Source organism: Tursiops truncatus, chromosome X, assembly GCF_011762595.2.
Source record: "Tursiops truncatus isolate mTurTru1 chromosome X, mTurTru1.mat.Y, whole genome shotgun sequence".
Lineage (NCBI taxonomy): Eukaryota > Metazoa > Chordata > Mammalia > Artiodactyla > Delphinidae > Tursiops > Tursiops truncatus.
Window position 1 is genome coordinate 112,152,862 of NC_047055.1, and position 18,995 is coordinate 112,171,856.

At 40.1% G+C, this 18,995-nt stretch overlaps 1 protein-coding gene across 7 annotated transcripts in view; it reads left to right on the forward strand.

The window, feature by feature from the left end:
• Window positions 1-230: 230 nt before the first annotated feature.
• The window catches only part of RPS6KA3 (ribosomal protein S6 kinase A3), a 110,489-nt gene continuing 91,724 nt past the window's right edge, over window positions 231-18,995 (forward strand). For 4 of the 7 annotated variants that reach the window (XM_073799152.1, XM_073799150.1, XM_073799153.1 and 1 more), the window contains exons 1-2: window positions 703-786; window positions 4,539-4,580. In XM_073799152.1, coding sequence (XP_073655253.1) covers window positions 718-786; window positions 4,539-4,580 — 111 coding nt within the window. In that variant the 5' untranslated portion in view covers window positions 703-717. Of the gene's footprint in view, window positions 787-4,538; window positions 4,581-18,995 lie in introns of all 7 variants that reach the window. The other 3 variants (XM_019927692.3, XM_019927694.3, XM_019927689.3) reach the window with 2 other exon arrangements.

The window sequence follows — 18,995 nt, forward strand, 5'->3', positions numbered from 1 at the left end:
CACTGTACTGCGCCCCCTGCGCCTCGCCCATCTCTCTCCCCAGCTGGGCGGGGACCACTCCTCTGCATCCCCGAGGAGCCTTCAACCTGCTCGGACTCGCGGCACTTAGAAACTCCCAGCCTTTCGCACCTCTTCCCTTTTCCCTCTTTCCCCCACCTCCAGCCGACGCCCCCAGATCTCTCCCGCTCGCCCTTCCAGAAAGAAGGCGAGGCCCAGAAGCAGTGGCTGGGGCGAGGAAGGAGGGACTAGCGGAGCGCCGCGGCCAGGGGCGTGTCTTCCCAGGCCCCGCCCCCGGGTGCGCGCGGCGGTGGCGGCGACGGCCGAGCCTCGCTCTGAGAGACAGGTATCGCTTAGGCGCCATGTTGTGAGCGGAAGTAGCGGAGCGCGCGGGGGCTGCTGTTCTGCTGGGAGCGGGCGCGGGAACCGGCGGGGGGGCGGAGCTGTAGTCCCGGCGGCGGAAGGAGGAGAGGAAGAAAGGGGCGAGACCCGGTGCCCGGCAGCGGCGCGAGGCTCTCGCTCGGCGCGCGGGCGTCTCCAGCCGGGCGCGCGGCGTTCGAGGGTCGGTGTCGGCGCCGAGCCCTCTCCCGGGCAGCCGCCGCTACTGCTGCTGCTGCTGCCGCCACTGCTGCCGTGTGGCTCGGGCGGCGACGGAGCGGGGCCGGCCGCGGGGCGGGCGGGGAGGGAGGAGGCGGTGAAGGCGGCGGGCCGGGGGGGAAGATGCCGCTGGCGCAGCTGGCGGACCCGTGGCAGAAGATGGCTGTGGAGAGCCCGTCCGACAGCGCTGAGGTGAGTGCAGCCGAGCGGCCGGGGCCGGCGCGCCCCCTCCCCGCGCCCCCGCCAGTTCGCTCCCCTCCCGGGAGCCGACCACTCGGCCCCTTCCTCTGCCGGTCGCGTCTCCCCTTGGTTCGGGATTCCGGTTTGGATAGTTGGGGTTGATCTATTTGCCCTTCTGTTCCTCCCACCCGCACTCTCCCCTCCCTTTCCTCCCTCGGGGGGCTGTGGTGTGGTGGCGCGTGGGGTTTGGAGTGGGCGCCGGGGCTCTGCAAGAAGCCGATTTTCATCAACTTTGCGTGGGGGGAGCGGGAGGCGCAGCGGGGGCTGGCGAGGAGTTGGGAAGTTTGGCCCTGCCTGGTCGGGGGCTTCCCTGGACCCCGGTGACTTTGGGGGATGCGGGAGGGGTGTGGATTGGGTTCGCTGGGGAGAGGGGACTCTCGAGCCCGGCCGGGGGAGGGGGTTGCCCCGGGGAGCCGGGCGCGCGGGGGCAGGAACGGCCCAGGGCAGGCGACCTGTGAGGGTTTCGGGTAAGGGGTGCGGGACAGCCAAGGGTTTCTGCCCCCCCCATCTGCCGCAGCGGTTTCTGCTGCTGTAAGGGAGAGAGTGGAAGCCTGAGGTCCTCCACCACCACCCCCCGCCCCGTTTCTGAGGTCCCTGAGCTCGAGGACCCCGTCCCTGCGAGTTTAACTTGAGTTTCCTGTCCATGGAGGTGAGAGGGTGGTATTCAAGGAGATCAGCTGCCGCAGTAAAGGGGTTTCTGGTTTTCCTTGTCCGCGATCTGGTGACCGTCCCTGAGATACCCACCCGAGTGACCCAAACACTATACCTAAACAGGGCAAAACAGAGTTCGCCCGACTCTTCGCAGCCGCCCCTGTCCCAGAACCAACTCGGGGTCTGCGAAAATAATCCAGACAAGACCCATTCCAGGGCATCAGCGCTCCTCTCCGGAGCGGAAAATCAATTCCTGATGGTGGCGCGTCTGTGATTCTTCCTTCTTGACTTTTTGCTGTCTTCTATTCCCCACAGCGGACTTTGGGGGATTACAGGATGATAGGCTGCGTGTGTGTAATAGTTACTGAGCGAGTGACCCCATTTCTGGAAAGCATGACTGAAGCGCGGGGGTGGAATGGGGCAGGCTCTGATGAGTGGTGTACTTGGCGGCAGCCGCTGCCCTGCCGGCCTCCGCAGTGTGAGAGGTGGATAGGGTTACTGGTTACGTCAGTAAGACCGAGGCTCAGTTTGATCTGAGATGCGGGACACTTGCATTCTCGGGTAGAATGGAGGGGGAGGCGGACGGGGATCAGTTCAAATCACTTTGCACTTTTTCCCTAGTCACCTCCGCTGCTGTATAAAATGTTTACTTGCTCTCTCTTTATCGCATGCAGAATTGTAATAGTGCTTACGGTTGGTGCTTAGTATTTTGCGACTTGGATCATATTTTTAAAACCTAAACGAAACGCTGCTCTTCAATAGAAAACACATTAATAGATGTTTCCTGAAAAAAAAAAATTTAAAGGAAATCTACGAGAATTTCATTTAAAATTGTTAGCCAGTCTAATACTGTGAATTTTTTGTAAGAAAATCAAATTTAGAATGTTTAATCATCTTTGGAATTGGATAGTATGAAACATAGTGCTCCCGGGGCTCTTTTCATTCATTTTTTTCCTTCAGAAAAATTTTTGCATTAAGTAATATAGCTAAAAGGTTATATTAAGTAATATAGCTAAAATGTGTTCTCAGAGTGCCGACCTTGTGGAAAGAAATTGAATTTGCTTTGAGCCTGATTTTTAAATGCAAACGTTAACATTTGCAACTCGTAATCAGTCCACACTTCTGCTTGGCACGCATCAGTGTGTTAAAAAAAAAGTCATTTAAAATTCCACCTGATCCTTTTTCTATATAGCATACAATTGGATAAAGAAAGCACAAAGCTAATGTTTATTTAGCACTTACTATATGCCAGATACTGTGCTCATGCTATTTCATTTTATCCTTCCTATGACCCAACAGAGTAGGATTATGGTCCCCATTGTTACAGATTAAGAAACTGATCTCAAAAGTTAAGGGCACAAAGATTATAAATAGTAAATGGCAGAGCCATAATTCAGAGCCAGATGGATATAATTCATGTGCTTTGCTTTATGCTAGGGTAGCTGTTTCAAATCTTTTGTGGAAAAAAATCAGTATAAATAAGTAAACCGGTAGTTAGAGGTCAAGTATTTTTCAAAAACAATTATGGTATTATAAGATATCTCATTTGTTAAAGCCTGGTTATTTCAGTTACTGTCATGGTTTCCAGAACCTGGCAGATAGGTTCCCACAATTTGCCATTTTCAAGTAATTTTCTTGATATTCTGGCATAAGGTATGTCAGTCAGAGCCAGTCTTGCCTAGATTTATTAAAATTAGATTTTAACAAATTGCCTTTAGATATTTATTGCCTTTGGTTGTTCAGCTGTTTCAAGTAAATTACTTCTGATGCAAATTTGGAAATACTGAAACCAGTAAGGAAAAGGTTGAAAATTTTCATTTGGAAGTCTGATATTGAACTTAGTATTATGCTTAGCATTATGCCATCTCCTCCTCAGTAAGTTCTTATCAGTGAATAGTTGTATTTTACGATTTTTAAAAAATAGTCATTTGAGTAAAAACACCAGATTGTTTCTCTTCAGGCTAAAAGATTTCAGGGTTGATCTCTATAGAAATTTACATTTATGGTCTCTTCCCTAGGAGACTGTGAATTCTTCAAAGCTGAGACTTCTTTTTTTTTCTCTGTATCCTCAGCTCTTAACACAGTGCCTGGCGCATACATAGTATAGGCCCCCTAGATGACCGACGAATTAATTATGAAGGTCAGGAATAGGGTAATTATCAATTTTATCTCTGTTCTTATCATTTTAATCTTACATTGAAACATGAGCAATCTTAAAAGAACTGAGTACCTCACTAAAAGTACAGGCAGTTTCTTCATTCCTTTACATGTCTTCTTGACCTCACATGGGTCTCATGGTGCTCAAAACAAAAAAACCCTTGTGGTTGAACTCAAACATGGGTCAAAACATGATAGGCTAGAACTATGCCAAATGTTTAAAGAAGCAAATTTAGAATAATAAAGGAAGTACTATGTGAGCAAAGTCAAGGTTGGTACAAGATTAAAAACAAAATAGCTTCCTAAATAGTCCAGGTGAATTCAGAACTCTTTAATGAGTTAAAGACGCTAGTGTGTTTTTGAATATTTGACTGTTTAGGAGATGGATATCCAGGAATTGTGGCTATTCTTTTCTACAAACTCTTGCCACTGCTATTAGGGACATTTACTGGATCATAAACCTGACCTAAAGTGACACCTTTTTCTCATTTTTAGTAAAGATATATTATAGTAAATGTAAATATGAACAATTTTCAAAAATAATAAAATTAAGGAGGTTCTTTTTGCTTTATAGAAATGTGTTATGTAAAAATAGTTACCTCGAATTCCTTTAAATGACAAGTTCCATAGTGCATTGAAAAATATTAACTGTATAAATATTTTATTTATAAAAAATGAGACCCTTGTTTTGGAAACCATCTTCAGTGGGTGTGCAACCATTTTTAACCTCAAAGATTTTATTGGATTCTGTAATATTTCCACTGTATCAATATTAGGTTTCTTATGTTTCATCTGTAGGGAAAAACATTCTATTAAAGTGTGATCTTTGATTTTGAAAAAATAATGTTTTATTAAGTTTCTTTTCCTTTTCCTGTTTCATTTTTACCACCTTTCAGGTTTTTTTCTTTCCCCCAAGTGAAGATCTGAGGAGAGGACAGGTATTGTTACATGTCAACTGTCGAGTAACTGTGACACATTATTGAACACTTTGTTGTTTTCAGTGATTATAATATCAGTTTTTGTTAAACTAGAATTTAGGAAGGTTTGCGTTATTTTGGAAGCTTGATCCTATACTGATGGGGTTAATCCAAAACGAGAAACTTCTTTGATACATTTAAATTTTAAGATAAAGAGGGAAACTTATCCAGTTAAAGAAACAAGTATAGGCAGACTTTGCCTTTTCATTAGTATGTTTCTGGAAATCACAATGAGTATGTCTTATTTTTATATAAGAAGAGTGGCATAATTGGGATGTGCACTCTTTACCAAGGACATGACATTCAGTAAATTATAGAATGATCAAAAATATAGCAGATCGGGCTTCCCTGGTGGCGCAGTGGTTGAGAGTCCGCCTGCTGATGCAGGGGACACGGGTTTGTGCCCTGGTCCGGGAAGATCCCACATGCCGCAGAGTGGCTGGGCCTGTGAGCCATGGCCGCTGAGCCTGCGCGTCCGGAGCCTGTGCTCCGCAACGGGAGAGGCCACAATAGTGAGAGGCCCGCGTACCACAAAAAAATAAAATAAATAAATAAATAAATAAATAAATATATATATATATATAGCAGATCATTTCTCAGAAGTCTGAATTGCAGAACAGTTGTTCTAAAGATTTTTTTTAATTTATCATCCACTAAAAAATTTATACCATTGTGATCGTTGAGAAGATTTGCTCTAGAGTTCCGTGTTCAGGGACATGTGATCTTCCAGGCTGTGAATGATGGATGACGTCAAGTGGCCCAGTTTGTCCAGTGCAGACTGGATGCTTTAGACCCAGTGGTTCAGATTACAGTGTACAACAGTGACATCTTGGTGGTCTCTTGGTAATGCATGAGTGTGATAGTGCTCAGTTGTTTATGTGTTTTGGTGAATGACAAATTTTAAAGCATTGGAATGCAATCGAGCAAATGTATATTTTACACATCCCGTTCCCCATTTCATGTAATAGAAAGAAAAAACAAGCAGTTGCATTTTAATACTTGGCATTAGATTTATCGCACTCCCCCCCCCCCCATCTTTAGGAGTTGATACAGTTTCCTGTGCCTTTCGTTAATCTGGGACAGTTACCAAATCTCAGATACTCTGGTTTTTCAATTTAATACCAAATAGCATAGAAGCAAAGATAAAACAACTGTAAATTTTAATTGTTAAGTAAAATGTGTCAAGTTAACAAAACAAACACAAATATACTATATTCGTTGTATAAAACAGGATAAAATGTATCTGTGTAGAACATAACTATCATTTAATACATTTGGCTATTTTAAGCAAATACATTAGTTACTAGCAATTAAATATTTCAATTTTACTTATTCTACTTTGTGGGATAATTTGGATGTATGGCAAAGTGTTAAAGTACATAAATTTTGGAGCCATGAAGACCTGGGTTTGAGCCCTGTCTCTGCCACTTAATATCTTTGTAATCTTATGCAAGTTATTTAATGTCTCTATGCTTCAACGTCCTAATCTGTAAAATAGGCATGAAAATAATATCTACCTCATGGGGTTGTGGTGAGAATCGAATGATAATATATGTAAAGCACTTGGGTCAGTACATGGTTTGTATTTAATAAATAATAGTTATAATGAATCATCTCTCAAACAGCACTGTCTTAGGAAGTTCTGTGTTTTTCCTCTGGGGTAATTTTTCCAGAATCAAACAGAACAATTAAAAATGGTTTGTTTGGGGCTTCCCTGGTGGCGCAGTGGTTGAGAGTCCGCCTGCCGATGCAGGGGACATGGGTTCGTGCCCCGGTCCGGGAAGATCCCACATGCCGCGGAGCGGCTGGGCCTGTGAGCCTGTGCGTCAGGAGCCTGTGCTCCGCAACGGGAGAGGCCCACATACCGCAAAAAAAAAAACAAAAACAAAAAAAAAACAAAAAGAAAAACAAACAAACAAAATGGTTTGTTTGATTGATCTGTTTAAAGAGAACCTTTATAATATCTGAATATAACTGTAAGGGTAAGGTGAACAGAAATCTCTTGAATCTTATCCTTTTTTATATTGTTCCCCTCTTCAATATTGTCTTTAGAGGGGGGAAACACATAAAAAACATTTTGAAGAATATGTGCGGAAGAAGGAAGAAAAGAATGTTCATATTTCAACGTTGCTCAAATTGGAAGCCCTCTCACACTCCACGGCATGTCATTGTTTAATCAGCAGGGGCTTTTTTCTCTTAGTGATATATAAGATAATAGTATATCTCACACACGATGGTGTCTTATAATTGTTGAAATATGGTATACCCTGTATGTCAACCTCTTGAAGGAAGTGTGTCTCTGAAGAAATAAAGTCAATATATAGCATCAATAGGTAGAATTTTAACTTACTTTCTAAAAAGTACCAAAACAAAATGTGCACACCTTTTTATATTTTAGGATCAGTTCTGTTAATTTCATTTTTTAGGGACAGAAATTAATATGGCACACTTCCCTCCCCATTACTATAAACACATTTATTTTGGTTATTTGAATATGCCATGAGTGACTGGCTTTTCCAGTCTAGAAATACAATCCTTTGGTTTTTGTTCTGTTATGTGATACTGGTACTTAAGGAACTTTCAATAGTCCACATGGTATTTTCAACTGAGAAGTCTCTGAAAATTTTCAAAGTGTGTCTGTGCCCCAACAACCATCTTCTCCCTCCAAAAAAACCAAAGGAGCGTGACATAATCAAATAAATTTGGGGATTGTGGAATTAAATGAGATCTGACCAATGTCTTTACTGCATAACATCTTAGAACTTTTAAGATGATAATGTACATGCTGAATCTGCAAAAAGGAAATAGCTCACAGCATTTGAGACTTGATGTCAGCACCCCTTTTTCATGAACCATCTATTGAAGTCTCAGAGGACACAAGTGCTTTGCAGAACACAGTTTTGGAAAGTCTGATAACTACAGTAACATGATCCAGTATTGCCTGGAAACAAGCTGTTAATGTTTAATTGACTGTATCAAATCTTTTTCTCTGTAACTGTCAAACGAGTTTTTGTTTCATTTTGAATTGGAGTCTTTCTAAATTAATTTGTGTAACAATTTTCCATCTTAATAGTGGACTAAAAATTTAAATGCAGTAGTTTAAATAAAAGTTTGAAATAATTTAAACTTTTAAAATTCAGTGTTTTGAAAGGTAATGGTCATATTCTACCTTAATATCAAGCTAATTGCCCCTACTAAATGGCTCCCTCATGGACTTACTCTGTAATTTACTTTTAATATTCATAGTTTTTAAAAACTCTTATCATTTGCTATTTTATGCTGCTGTCAATCTGTCTACTTCTCCCATTCTTTTTTAATTAATTGCTTCAAACTTGAAGTTACTAGAAAACAGCTAGGATTAATGACATTTTGATGCAGCTGTTTTTAACTTGGGAACATTGTTACTTCATCTTCAAAAAAAAGTTTACTTACAGCTTACCAATGATGTAAAATGACTTCCTCACCCTTTTTCTGATCTCTGCCCATTATATACACATACCTCTGGAGTCAGGGGTATTCGAGGGGCGTATTACCTACTAACAAACAGTGATTTTATGCTTCAGCATACCATAACGGAATAGCTCAATTACTGGCATTACCTACTCTGAATATGTACCTTTTTCTCTTGAAGGTATCAGCTAGAAAGGAATGTGAATGAACGAAAGATCAGGAGGCTAGCCTACTGCCCCACCTGGAGTCAGCTCTCCACATTGTCTTTTGGAGGGTATTTTTGTGTTTTGTTTTGTTTTTTTCATGAAATAGTGCTAGTTGCCTGAATATTAGATAATCCTACATTTATGTGTAAATCCAAAAGCACTTTTATACTTCCTATCAGTCTTCCCCTCTATTAGTATAAATAGAATTACAGCAGTAGCATAACTTAAATCAGATTTTCCCATCTTAACTAATACTCTATCCATGGTTTCTTACATACCTTAAAAATTAATTGTTTTATCCACCATGTTAATTGATTTTTATAATCTTACATATGATGATGATCTCATCTTCATGTCTGACCTGGTCATCTAGATTTCTGTGAGCTTGCGTCTAATCCTTTGGCCCACAAAACTTGTTATAGGAAACTTGGTTCAGCCATTTGATATGTGTTAGAAGCAGATGGCAAATGATAGCCTGAAACAAAAGTTCATTTTGACATTAATAGATTGAAGTGCACCTCAAGTGCAATGTTTTGGGAGAAATCTTCACTCCAGAAATCTTGTAGAATCTCTACTAAAAACCTCAGTTACCCAGGATGTTATTTCACTTTTTCACATTTAGGAGCAGAGGAGTCTACCTGAAAAGAATATAAAATAATAGGAAAGATGCACTTAAAAAAAACCCCAGCTTCTAGATGGGTACCATTCAGTAGCCACTAGCCAGCCACATGTGTGGCTACTGAGCACTTGAAATGTGGCCAGTATGGCTGAGAAACTGAATTTTTAAGTTAACTTTAATTAATTTAAATTTTAATAGTCATCTGTGGCTATTGGCTACCACATTGAACAGCACAGTTCTAGATTATAGAATTAGCACAAACTGAACCCTTTTTTCTACACCAGTGTTTTTCAACTCTACCTTTTCTTACTTGTAGTTTGAAATTAATAGGCTAAAGCTTTTTCTAAATGAAAAATATATTTAATATGCTGTTTCAAATTATGTTTAATCAGCTTCGTCTTGTCTCTCTTCTACCCTGAAGATTTTGATAAGCCCTCCTAAGTGGTACATGCCCCTCAAATAACCATTCTGCACTTTCTACAACTTTACTAACTTTACAGTGACATTTCTCATTCAAGTCATAACATCGAAGCATTGGGGAAATTTAGCTATCAGAATTGGTGCATTTTGTTCACTATACTATGCTAATTAATACTGGGAAAGTAGATTGGTTCATCTTGGAGATTAACATATACTGAATGCCCTCTCTGACTAGACGCTTTGTGTATATCAACTTGAATAAGGTAGATGTAATTAACCTCAACTTACAGGTGAGGAAACTGAAGCCTAGAGAGGTTAAGTAACTTGTTCATGGTTGCACAGCTATTAAGTGGAGGAGGCAGGATTCAAACACCAGGTCTCGCAGATTGCAATCCCACTGATTTTCCACTAGACTGCCCTGCTTTGGTTGAAAACAGCGTAGAGGTGAGTGACTCGGTCTAGATGACATCTCCTCCTAAGGGCAAAAGGGTCCAGGTGGTTTGTATTGAGCAGATGTTTTCATGGGAACGTACAGGGAGACTTAGAAAAGCAAAATTGATATTACTCTCCAAATACAGCATGGGTAAAATAAGCTTTTGTGAGCTGGCCTGAGAAACAGCATCGTATGTGACATCGTATGGGAAATTTTTTTGAGATTTCTAAACAACTATCTTACAAGTGAGAATTTGAAACAAAAACTACTGTACTTGAAAAAGGGGGTTTGTCCAGATGTAACTTAACACCTCTCCATACAGAAGCCCCTAGGTGTGTGCTTGAGTAACTGTGCTCTGTTTTTTAATTGCAGCTTATTAAATCATTACCTCTTTATATTTGCATCTTCTTTTCAGAAAAATGTATTTGACTTTCCCTCAGAGTGCCAGAAAACAGGATGTGGCACAACCTGAAAAAGTTGCCAATTATCTTGCTACAGTAAAAGAAAAGGAAATTTAAAGAAACGTTGATCATTGGTGACTTTTCCCCCCCCTTTGGGTTTTTTAATTCTTAGGTTAAATAGCCCTAGTTAATCTTTTTAAAAATTGAGATATGATTTATATACCACAAAATTGTACCCTTGTAAAGTATACAATTCAGTGGTCTTTAGTATATTCACAAAGTTGTGCAACCATCACCACTATCTAGTGCCAGAAGATTTTCATGACCTCCAAAATCCCACACTCATTAGCAGTCACTCCCTATTCCCTCCTTCCCCCAGCCCCTGGCAACTAATAATCTAATTTCTGTCTCTGTAGATTAGCCTATTCTGGACATTTCATGTTAATGGAATCATATGATATGTGGCCTTTGTGTCGACATCATGCACTTAACATAATGTTTTCAGGGTTCATCAGTGTTGTAGCATGTGTCAATGCTTCATTTTTATGGCTGAGTAATCTATTGTGTGGTTATAGCAGTTTTGTTTATCAGTGTATCTGTTGGTGGACATTTGGATTGTTTCCATTTTGGGGGTATTATAAATAATGCTGCTATGAACATTTGTATACAAGCTTTTATGTGAACATGTTTTCAGTTCTCTTGGGTGTTTGCCTAGGAGTGGAATTGCTGTGTCATATGGTAAGTCTATATTTAATATTTTGAGGACCTGCCAAATAGTTTTCCAACTTGTTTGTATCATTTTACATTCGCACCAGCAATGCACGAGGGTTTCAGTTTCTCCACATCCTCACCAACACTTGTTATTGTTTTTTTCATTATAACCACCCTAGTGTGTTTGAAAGTGGTATCTCATTGTGGTTTTGATTTACATTTCTCTAATGACTGGGAATGTGAAGGATGTTTTCATGTGCTTATTGTCTACTTGTATCCATAGTTCTCGTGCTTATTTTGCTGCTGATTTAGGGACTTAAATGGAGTTTCGCTCTAATGCTGATATAGAAGATCCTTATCTGTGTCATGTTATATACATAGTTCTCAGAAAACTTAGTTTCAGTTTGCACTTCTAAAAGATTTCCTTTATTTTTAGATGTGATAAATAAAAAGCTTTTTCTAGAACAATGGCTTTCCAGTTGGGTGAATAGAGCCCTGCTTCACCTGGGCCACACCTTCTCCCAGCCAGAACAGAGTTTCTAGAGGAACACAACAAAGAGTTAAAAGATTAATTATAAAACAAATTATACAAAGAAAGCAAAAATTGAGGCAGTGATATTTTTCCTTACAGTCTCCTCAGTCTTGTTATTACTATTCTATAGTTTCTTATTTAAAGCAAGAGTACAGGAATTAATTGAAGGTCAGTCAAAACAAAAAGTCTAGAATCTCTGAAATTAAATATAAGTCAACAAATAAATGAATTTTCAAGGATCCATCTCTTAAAGTGAGATATACAGATGTTTCATTTAAAGTAGTGAAAATGCAAAGCAAAACCCCTGTTGGCCTTCTTTCCTTCAAGTTCCTCCTGGCTCTTGGTATAATTCAAGAAAAATAACTATCACAATGGATGTTGATAGCAGTAAGGGGGGTTACTTAAAGAGAGAAATGTCACAGGCAAGTTAAAAATAAGATTTGCCTTGGATTATTAAAAAGAGGAGCTCAAAATGAGTTTTAAAGGGATCTTTTCCCCCTGGCTGTTCTGAATTTGTGTGGTATAGTACTAGGTGATAATGAATGAGATAGAATTCTTTCCTTTGGAATATTATAGTGTGAAAGTACTGAGGTGGACTGGCAGTTGAATAACATGAAGCAAGCTAAATTAGCCAGGAATGATATAAACATAATCGGAACTTTAGGGGAAAGTTCTGATCTATGATGTTATATAGCAGTTTTCCATAGTGCATTTTTAACCATAATGTGGAAACCTAGAAAATAAATGTCATTACCCCAAACACCCAGTAAAGTTTCTTTTAACACACACACACACACACACACACACACAGAAAATGTTATTTTCAACATAAAAATTAATCACTTGGTGGAGACTTCTGGTTCTGCCAAGGTGGAGGAGTCCTTTTCCTCCTAGGTCTTCCTTTACAACTAAAACACCTAAGACATCACAGCAAACAAGTACAGGAACACTCTGAAAGGTGGAAATTAGAAAGCAGACTGCCTACAGACTTTGGGATTAAAGGAATGACACAAGTAGTGAGTTCCCTGGGTGTTCTTATTGCCTCCCATATATCCTGGACAGGGTGTTTTAAAAGCCTCCAACCTGGAACCACCAACAGGCGCAGACAAAAAGGGTTCCAAGAAAAGCCTGTTCTCTTTAGCCAGATGACTAAAGAAAGGGTGGGCTAACAACAGTAAACCTTTTTGACAATACCCACCCTACTGTAGCCAAACACCAACAGAAAAACCCCACCCTGCTTCTAAGAAGCAAGTGGCAGTGCTTGTGGCTGGGCAGATCAGGGACCTAATCGCCCCTTCTCCCCTTCGCTGCCTAGCAAAAACAAACAGCACTTTGATTCCCCCTGCTCGGTGGCTTTGGCAGGTTGTGCAGGGACCTGATATTCCCTCACCACCACGCCTGTCCCACTCCCTACAGAAGGAGGTGGTGTTCTCACTAGGGTAGTGTCAGTGGGGTCCAGCAGCCAGTTGAGCCTCCACTCCAACCTGGAAGCAATGAGGCATAACAAGGTGGTGTGAGGTAGGACTAGTCCCCACTAAGCCTCCCCCCGCCCTGTGTCAGTGAGGTCCACCCTCACCCAGCATCAACAAGGCAGAACAAGATGGTTGGAGGTGGCCTGGTCAACGCTGCTTCCCCCCTCCGCTGATGCAGTAGGGCCCAGATGCCACCTCCATCTGGCATCTACAAGGTGGAACAGAGTGGTAGATGGCAGGGCTGATTGGCACCCCACTTCTCCCTCTCCCCTCTCCTGTTGTCAGCTGGGCCTTTCAGGGAGCTGAAGTCTACCTTGAACTCCGCTGAACTCTGCTGAACTCCACTCTACCCTGCAGCAATGAAGCAGTGTGAGTCAGCCCTCCACTTCCCCTCTTCCTATTGTCAGTAGGGTCTGTCAGGGAGCTGAGCTTGCACCCCTGCTCAGAGGCAATGAGGTGGTATGGGTTGGTGCCCCACTTTCACTGGGAACAAGAGTGAAGCTGAACTTCCATCCCACCCATCTGCAAAAAAGCAATGTGAGTCATTGCTCCACTCTTGCCAGGGTGGTGTTGGCGGAGCCCAGCAGGAAGCTGAACATACACACTCACCCTGCCCTCACACTACACCTCAACTGGTAGACTGCCTGCTAAAAAAGATTAAATAGGATCCAGAGTCTTAAAATCTCCAAAATGTCCATTATACAGCTGAAGTTCACTTACACTAAGACCCAAGAAGATTGCATCATGAATGAGAAAAAAGGCACCAGATACCAGCACGGAGATGCTTCATATATTGGAATTGTCTGACAAGGATTTTAAAACAGCCATCATAAAAATACTTCAGTGAGCAACCACAAACACATTTGAAACAAATGAAAAATTAGTCTCAGAAAAGAAATAAAGTAGAAAATGGACACTTTAGAACCGAAAAATGCAATAACTGAAATAAACTTACTACATGGGCTCAATAGAAGAATGGAGGGACTTCCCTGGCAGTCCAGTGGTTAAGACTCTGTGCTTCCACTGCAGGGGGTGCGAGTTCGATCCCTGGTCAGGGAACTAAGATCCCACATGTGGTGCAGCCAAAAAAAAAAAAAAAAAAAAATGGAGGTGACTGGAAAGAGTCAATAAAATTGAAGATAGAGCAATAGAAATTACTCAATCTGAATAGCAGAGTAAAAATAAACTGAAAAATAAATGGAGTGTCTCAGGGGCCTGGGAACATTAACAGAAGATTTAATATTCATGTCACCACAGTTTCAGAAGCAGAGAAAAAAGGTGGACTTGAAGAAATAGTGCCTGAAATTTCCCCAGTTTGGCAAAAGATGTAAGCCTACAGATTCAAGAAGCTGATTGAACTCCAAATAAGGTAAACTAAAGTAATCCACACCTAGGCACATCAAAATCAAACCTTCGGAAATGTGAAATTGTTTAATGGGTATAGAATTTCAATTTTGCAAGATGAAAAATTCTGGAGATTGGTTGCACAAGAATGTGAATATACTTTTTTTTTTTTTCCTGTATGCGGCCCTCTCACTGTTGTGGCCTCTCCCGTTGCGGAGCACAGGCTCCGGACGCGCAGGCTCCGGACGCGAAGGCTCAGAGGCCATGGTTCACGGGCCCAGCCGCTCCGCGGCATGCGGGATCTTCCTGGACCAGGGCACGAACCCACGTCCCCTGCATCAGCAGGCGGACTCTCAACCACTGCGCCACCAGGGAAACCCAATGTGAATATACTTAACATACTGAACTTCATACTAAAAAACAGTTAAGACAGTAAATTTCATGCTAGGTGTATTTTACCACAGTTAAAATTTGTTTCTAAATCAAAGTAAAAGACAAAAAATCTTAAAAGCAATTAGAACTGAACTATTACCTATAGGGGAATAATAATTCAAATGACAGTAGATCCCACATTAAAAACCATCGAAGCCAGAGGGAAATGGCACACTGTCTTTTAAGTGCTGAAAGAAAAGGTCTGCAACCCAGAATTCTATACCCAGTGAAAATATCCTTCTAGCGTGAAGGTGCAATCAAAGCAGTCTCTGGTGAAGGGAAGCTAAGAGAATGTGTCTGTAACAGACCGTGAAGGAATGACTACAGGTCGTTCTTCAAGCAGAAAGGAAATGATAAAAGAAGGATCTGGAACATCAAGAATAACATGAATTCTACACATTCTCTTCCAGAAAATAGAAGAGGAAGCATATCACTACTCATTTTTTGAGGCCAGTATCACCCTGATACCAAAACCTAAAGACAGTACAGAAAAGAAAACTCCACATCAGTATCCCTTAAGAATATAGACACAGAATGCTCAACAAAATATTAGCAAAACAAATCCAGCAACATATAAAAAGAAGTATACAGCATGACCAAGTGGGTTGTATTCCAGGGGTGTAAGACTGGTTCAGTATTCAAAAAATCAATTGATGTAGTCCACCATATTAAAGTTGAATAAAAATATTAATAATGTGCAAAACACATGATTAAAGACATACAGATTGGAAAGGAAGAAATAAAAATGTCTCTATTTGCAAGTGACATGAGGTCTCCAATGGAAATCCCAAGGAATCTACGTAAATCTAGAACTGATAAGTGAGTTCAGCAAAGTTGTAAGATACAAGATCAGCATACAAAAATAGTGTTTCTATATACTAGCAATGAATGTGTGGAAACCAAAAGGAAAAACATAGTTCCATTTGTAATTGCTTAAAAAATTTCTCAGGTATAAATCTAACAAAACATGTATAGGGCTTGTGTGCTGAAATCTAAAAAATGTTAAATGAAATCAAAGGTCTAAATAAATGGAGAGGTCTACCATGTTCATACATTAGAAGACACAACATAGTAAAGATGCCAGTTCTCCCCAAATTCTTCTATAGGTTTAACACAACCGTATTCTAAAAGTTATATGCAACGGTAGAGGAACTAAAATATCCAAAACAGGATAAAAATAAAGTGGGAGGAATCACTTTACCCAACTTTTAGACTTACTAAATAGTTTCAGTAATCAAAATCCTGTGGTATTGGTGAAGGGATAAATACATAGATCAGTGGAACAGAATGGAGAGCCCAGAAATAGACCCAAACAAGTACGGCCAACTGATTTTTTTCAAAGATGCAAATGCAATTCAATGAAGGAAAAATAGATAGCATTTACAACAGTGGTGCTTGGAGCAATTACACACCCATAGGTAAAACAGTGAACCTCAACCTAAACCTCACACCTTATACAAAAATTAATCCAAAATGGATCGTGGAAACTCTAAAACATTTAGAACTTAGATATAAGAGAAAATCTTTGGGCCTGTGGGCTAAGTGAAGGGTTCATAGACCAGACACCAAAAGCACAATCCATAAAAGAAAAAAATAATAAATTGGACTTGATCAAAATTCAAAATGTTCGCTCTGTGAAAAAGATCCTGTTAAGGGGATGAAAAGACAAGCCACAGATTGGGTGAAAGTATTTGCACACCTGTATCTGAGACAGGACTTGTATCTAGAATATATATAAAGAACTCTCAAAACTTAACAGTAACAAAGGCAAATAGTCCAGTTAGAAATTGGACAAAAGAGATAAACAGACATTTCATCAAAGGGGATATATGGATAGCACATAAGCATATGAGAAGACGTCAACATGGTTAGCTATCAGAGAAATGAAAATTAAAACCACAAAGAGATATCTCTACATACCTTTTAGGATACCCAAAATGAAAAATAGTGACAGTACCTAGTGTTGGTGAGGATATGGACAAACTGGATCTTTCATACATTGCTGATGGGAAAGTGAAATTATACAGCCTTTCTGGAAAATAGTTTGGTCATCTCTTTAAAAACTAAACATACACTTATTATATAACCCAGCAGTTGCACTCCTGGGCATTTATCCCAGAGAAATGAAAATGTATGTCCACATAGAAGTCTGTTCACAAATGTTCATAGCAGCTTTATTTGTAATATCCAAAAGTTAGACACCAAATGTCCTTCAATGGGTGAATAGTTAAACAAGCTGTGGTATGTTCACACCATGGAATACTGGAATACTACTAAACTAAAAGGAATGAATTATTGATACAACAACTTGGACGAATCTTCAGGGAATTCGTGCTGAGTGGAAAAAAGTTACATACCATATGATTCCATTTATATAACATTCTTGAAATGACAAAATTGGAGACTAGATTAGTGGTTGCCAGGGTTAGGAAGAAGGGTGGGAGAGAGGTGGATGTAAAGGGGCAACACGCAGGATCCTGATGGCGAAGAACTGGTATCTTTACTCTGGTGGTAGATACAGGTGCCTATACATGTGATAAAATGTGTAATAATGAGCACACACACGCACACACACGCGAGAACCTGTAAAACCAGTGATATCTGAGTAAGGTCTGGGCATTGTACCAGTATAATTTTCCTGGTCTTGACAGGAAGTTGTGTAAGATGTAACCACTGGGTTAAAGGTATATGGGACCTCTCTATTATTTTTGCAATTTCCTGTGAATATATAATCATTTCTAATTTAAAAGTTAGGAAAAAAGTTGAGAAAGCATTAGATAAAATTCAGTGTCTATTCTCAATTAAAAACAGTAAAATAGGGCTTCTCTGGTGGCGCGGTGGTTGAGAGTCTGCCTGCCGATGCAGGGGACATGGGTTCGTGCCCTGGTCCGGGAAGATCCCACATGCCGCGGAGCGGCTGGGCCCCTGAGCCATGGCCGCTGAGCCTGCGTGTCCGGAGCCTGTGCTCCGCAGTGGGAGAGGCCACAACAGTGAGAGGCCCGCGTACCGCAAAAAAAAAAACAGTAAAATAGGAATAAGAGGGTGTGTCCTTAACATTATTAAAAAATAGTCTCAGACCAGTAGCCAGCATCATGCTTGATGGAGACATATTATGGGCAATCTCATTAAAATTGTGCCTGCTGTTTTCACCTCTGTTTCACATTCTACAAGAGTTTGCTAATGAAGTTAGACAAGAAAATCAAAAGGTATTCAAAAGAAGGATAAAAGATAACTATTCATAGATGATATAATCATCTTCTTAGGTAATCTATGGAGACCACTAAAAAGCTTTGTGAAAACTAATGATGGTCTAATAAGGTGGTATTAAACAGAATATATATTTAAAAATTAATAAATAGTTTTCCTTGTTAGAAATGATAATGGGAAAAAAGAGCTCATTCAAAATAGCAGTAAAAATATTAAATGTCTGGAAATAAACATAAGCAAAGGGCAGGAACTAAATGAAAGAAAATAGTTGTATTAAAGAATAAATAAGTTGAGAAAAGCTATGGTTCTTTAAATTACTTTCAGTAGGATTTGAGGTTTGTTATTTTCTTGTTTATTTTTTTAAAAATTTTTCCTCTGTCTTGAATGAATGTTCCCAGATTTTTAGTTTTTTTCTTATTTCTTTAGGTTTCTTTTATTTTGTAGCTTATCTGGACAGTTAATACTAACAATTTTTAGTAGAGTCCTCTTATTAATAGTGTTTATGCTTAATACATATACAGCTAGAATTCATTATGGAGCTGTAATTATAAACTATATTTCTCATTTTTCCAAAAATAAACCTTGCTGCCTGGTTGTGTTTATACCTATGGTACTTTTAAATATATATATATGTATATATATTTAATGAGTGAGTAGTTTGGATTGTTTTTTCCTAAGTAAGTTCAGTTCCAAACTTGTCTAATACACTTTGTGTTAAGGTACAGTTGATATTGCTTGGCTGTTAAGCTCTTTTTTGTGTATTTGAGCAAGTCCTATTCTGTCTTGTTTCACTTAGTGGCAAGCTATTATTGCTGTCGTTTTGTTCATAAGAATGTTTGTAAGATTGTGTGTAAGTTTAATTAAAGTGACTTTTAGTTAACAGTTATGTTATCAGTAACACATGTTGGGTTCAGTTCATCAAACATTTAAGCACCACTTGTTTTGCCGATGAGGAAACAGGTTCAGGTAATTTTGCCACAGTCACATAACAAATAAAGCTTGGGCTTTGAAGCTCGGCTCGGCATCATGGTGTATCTGTTTTAGATAGAAGGACTTCACTAAGCCTCTGGAAACCAGAAGAAATTATTAGACTTTTTCCTAAGACTTAAATTAGCCAAACCAAGTAATGCATTAATGAATTATCTAGTA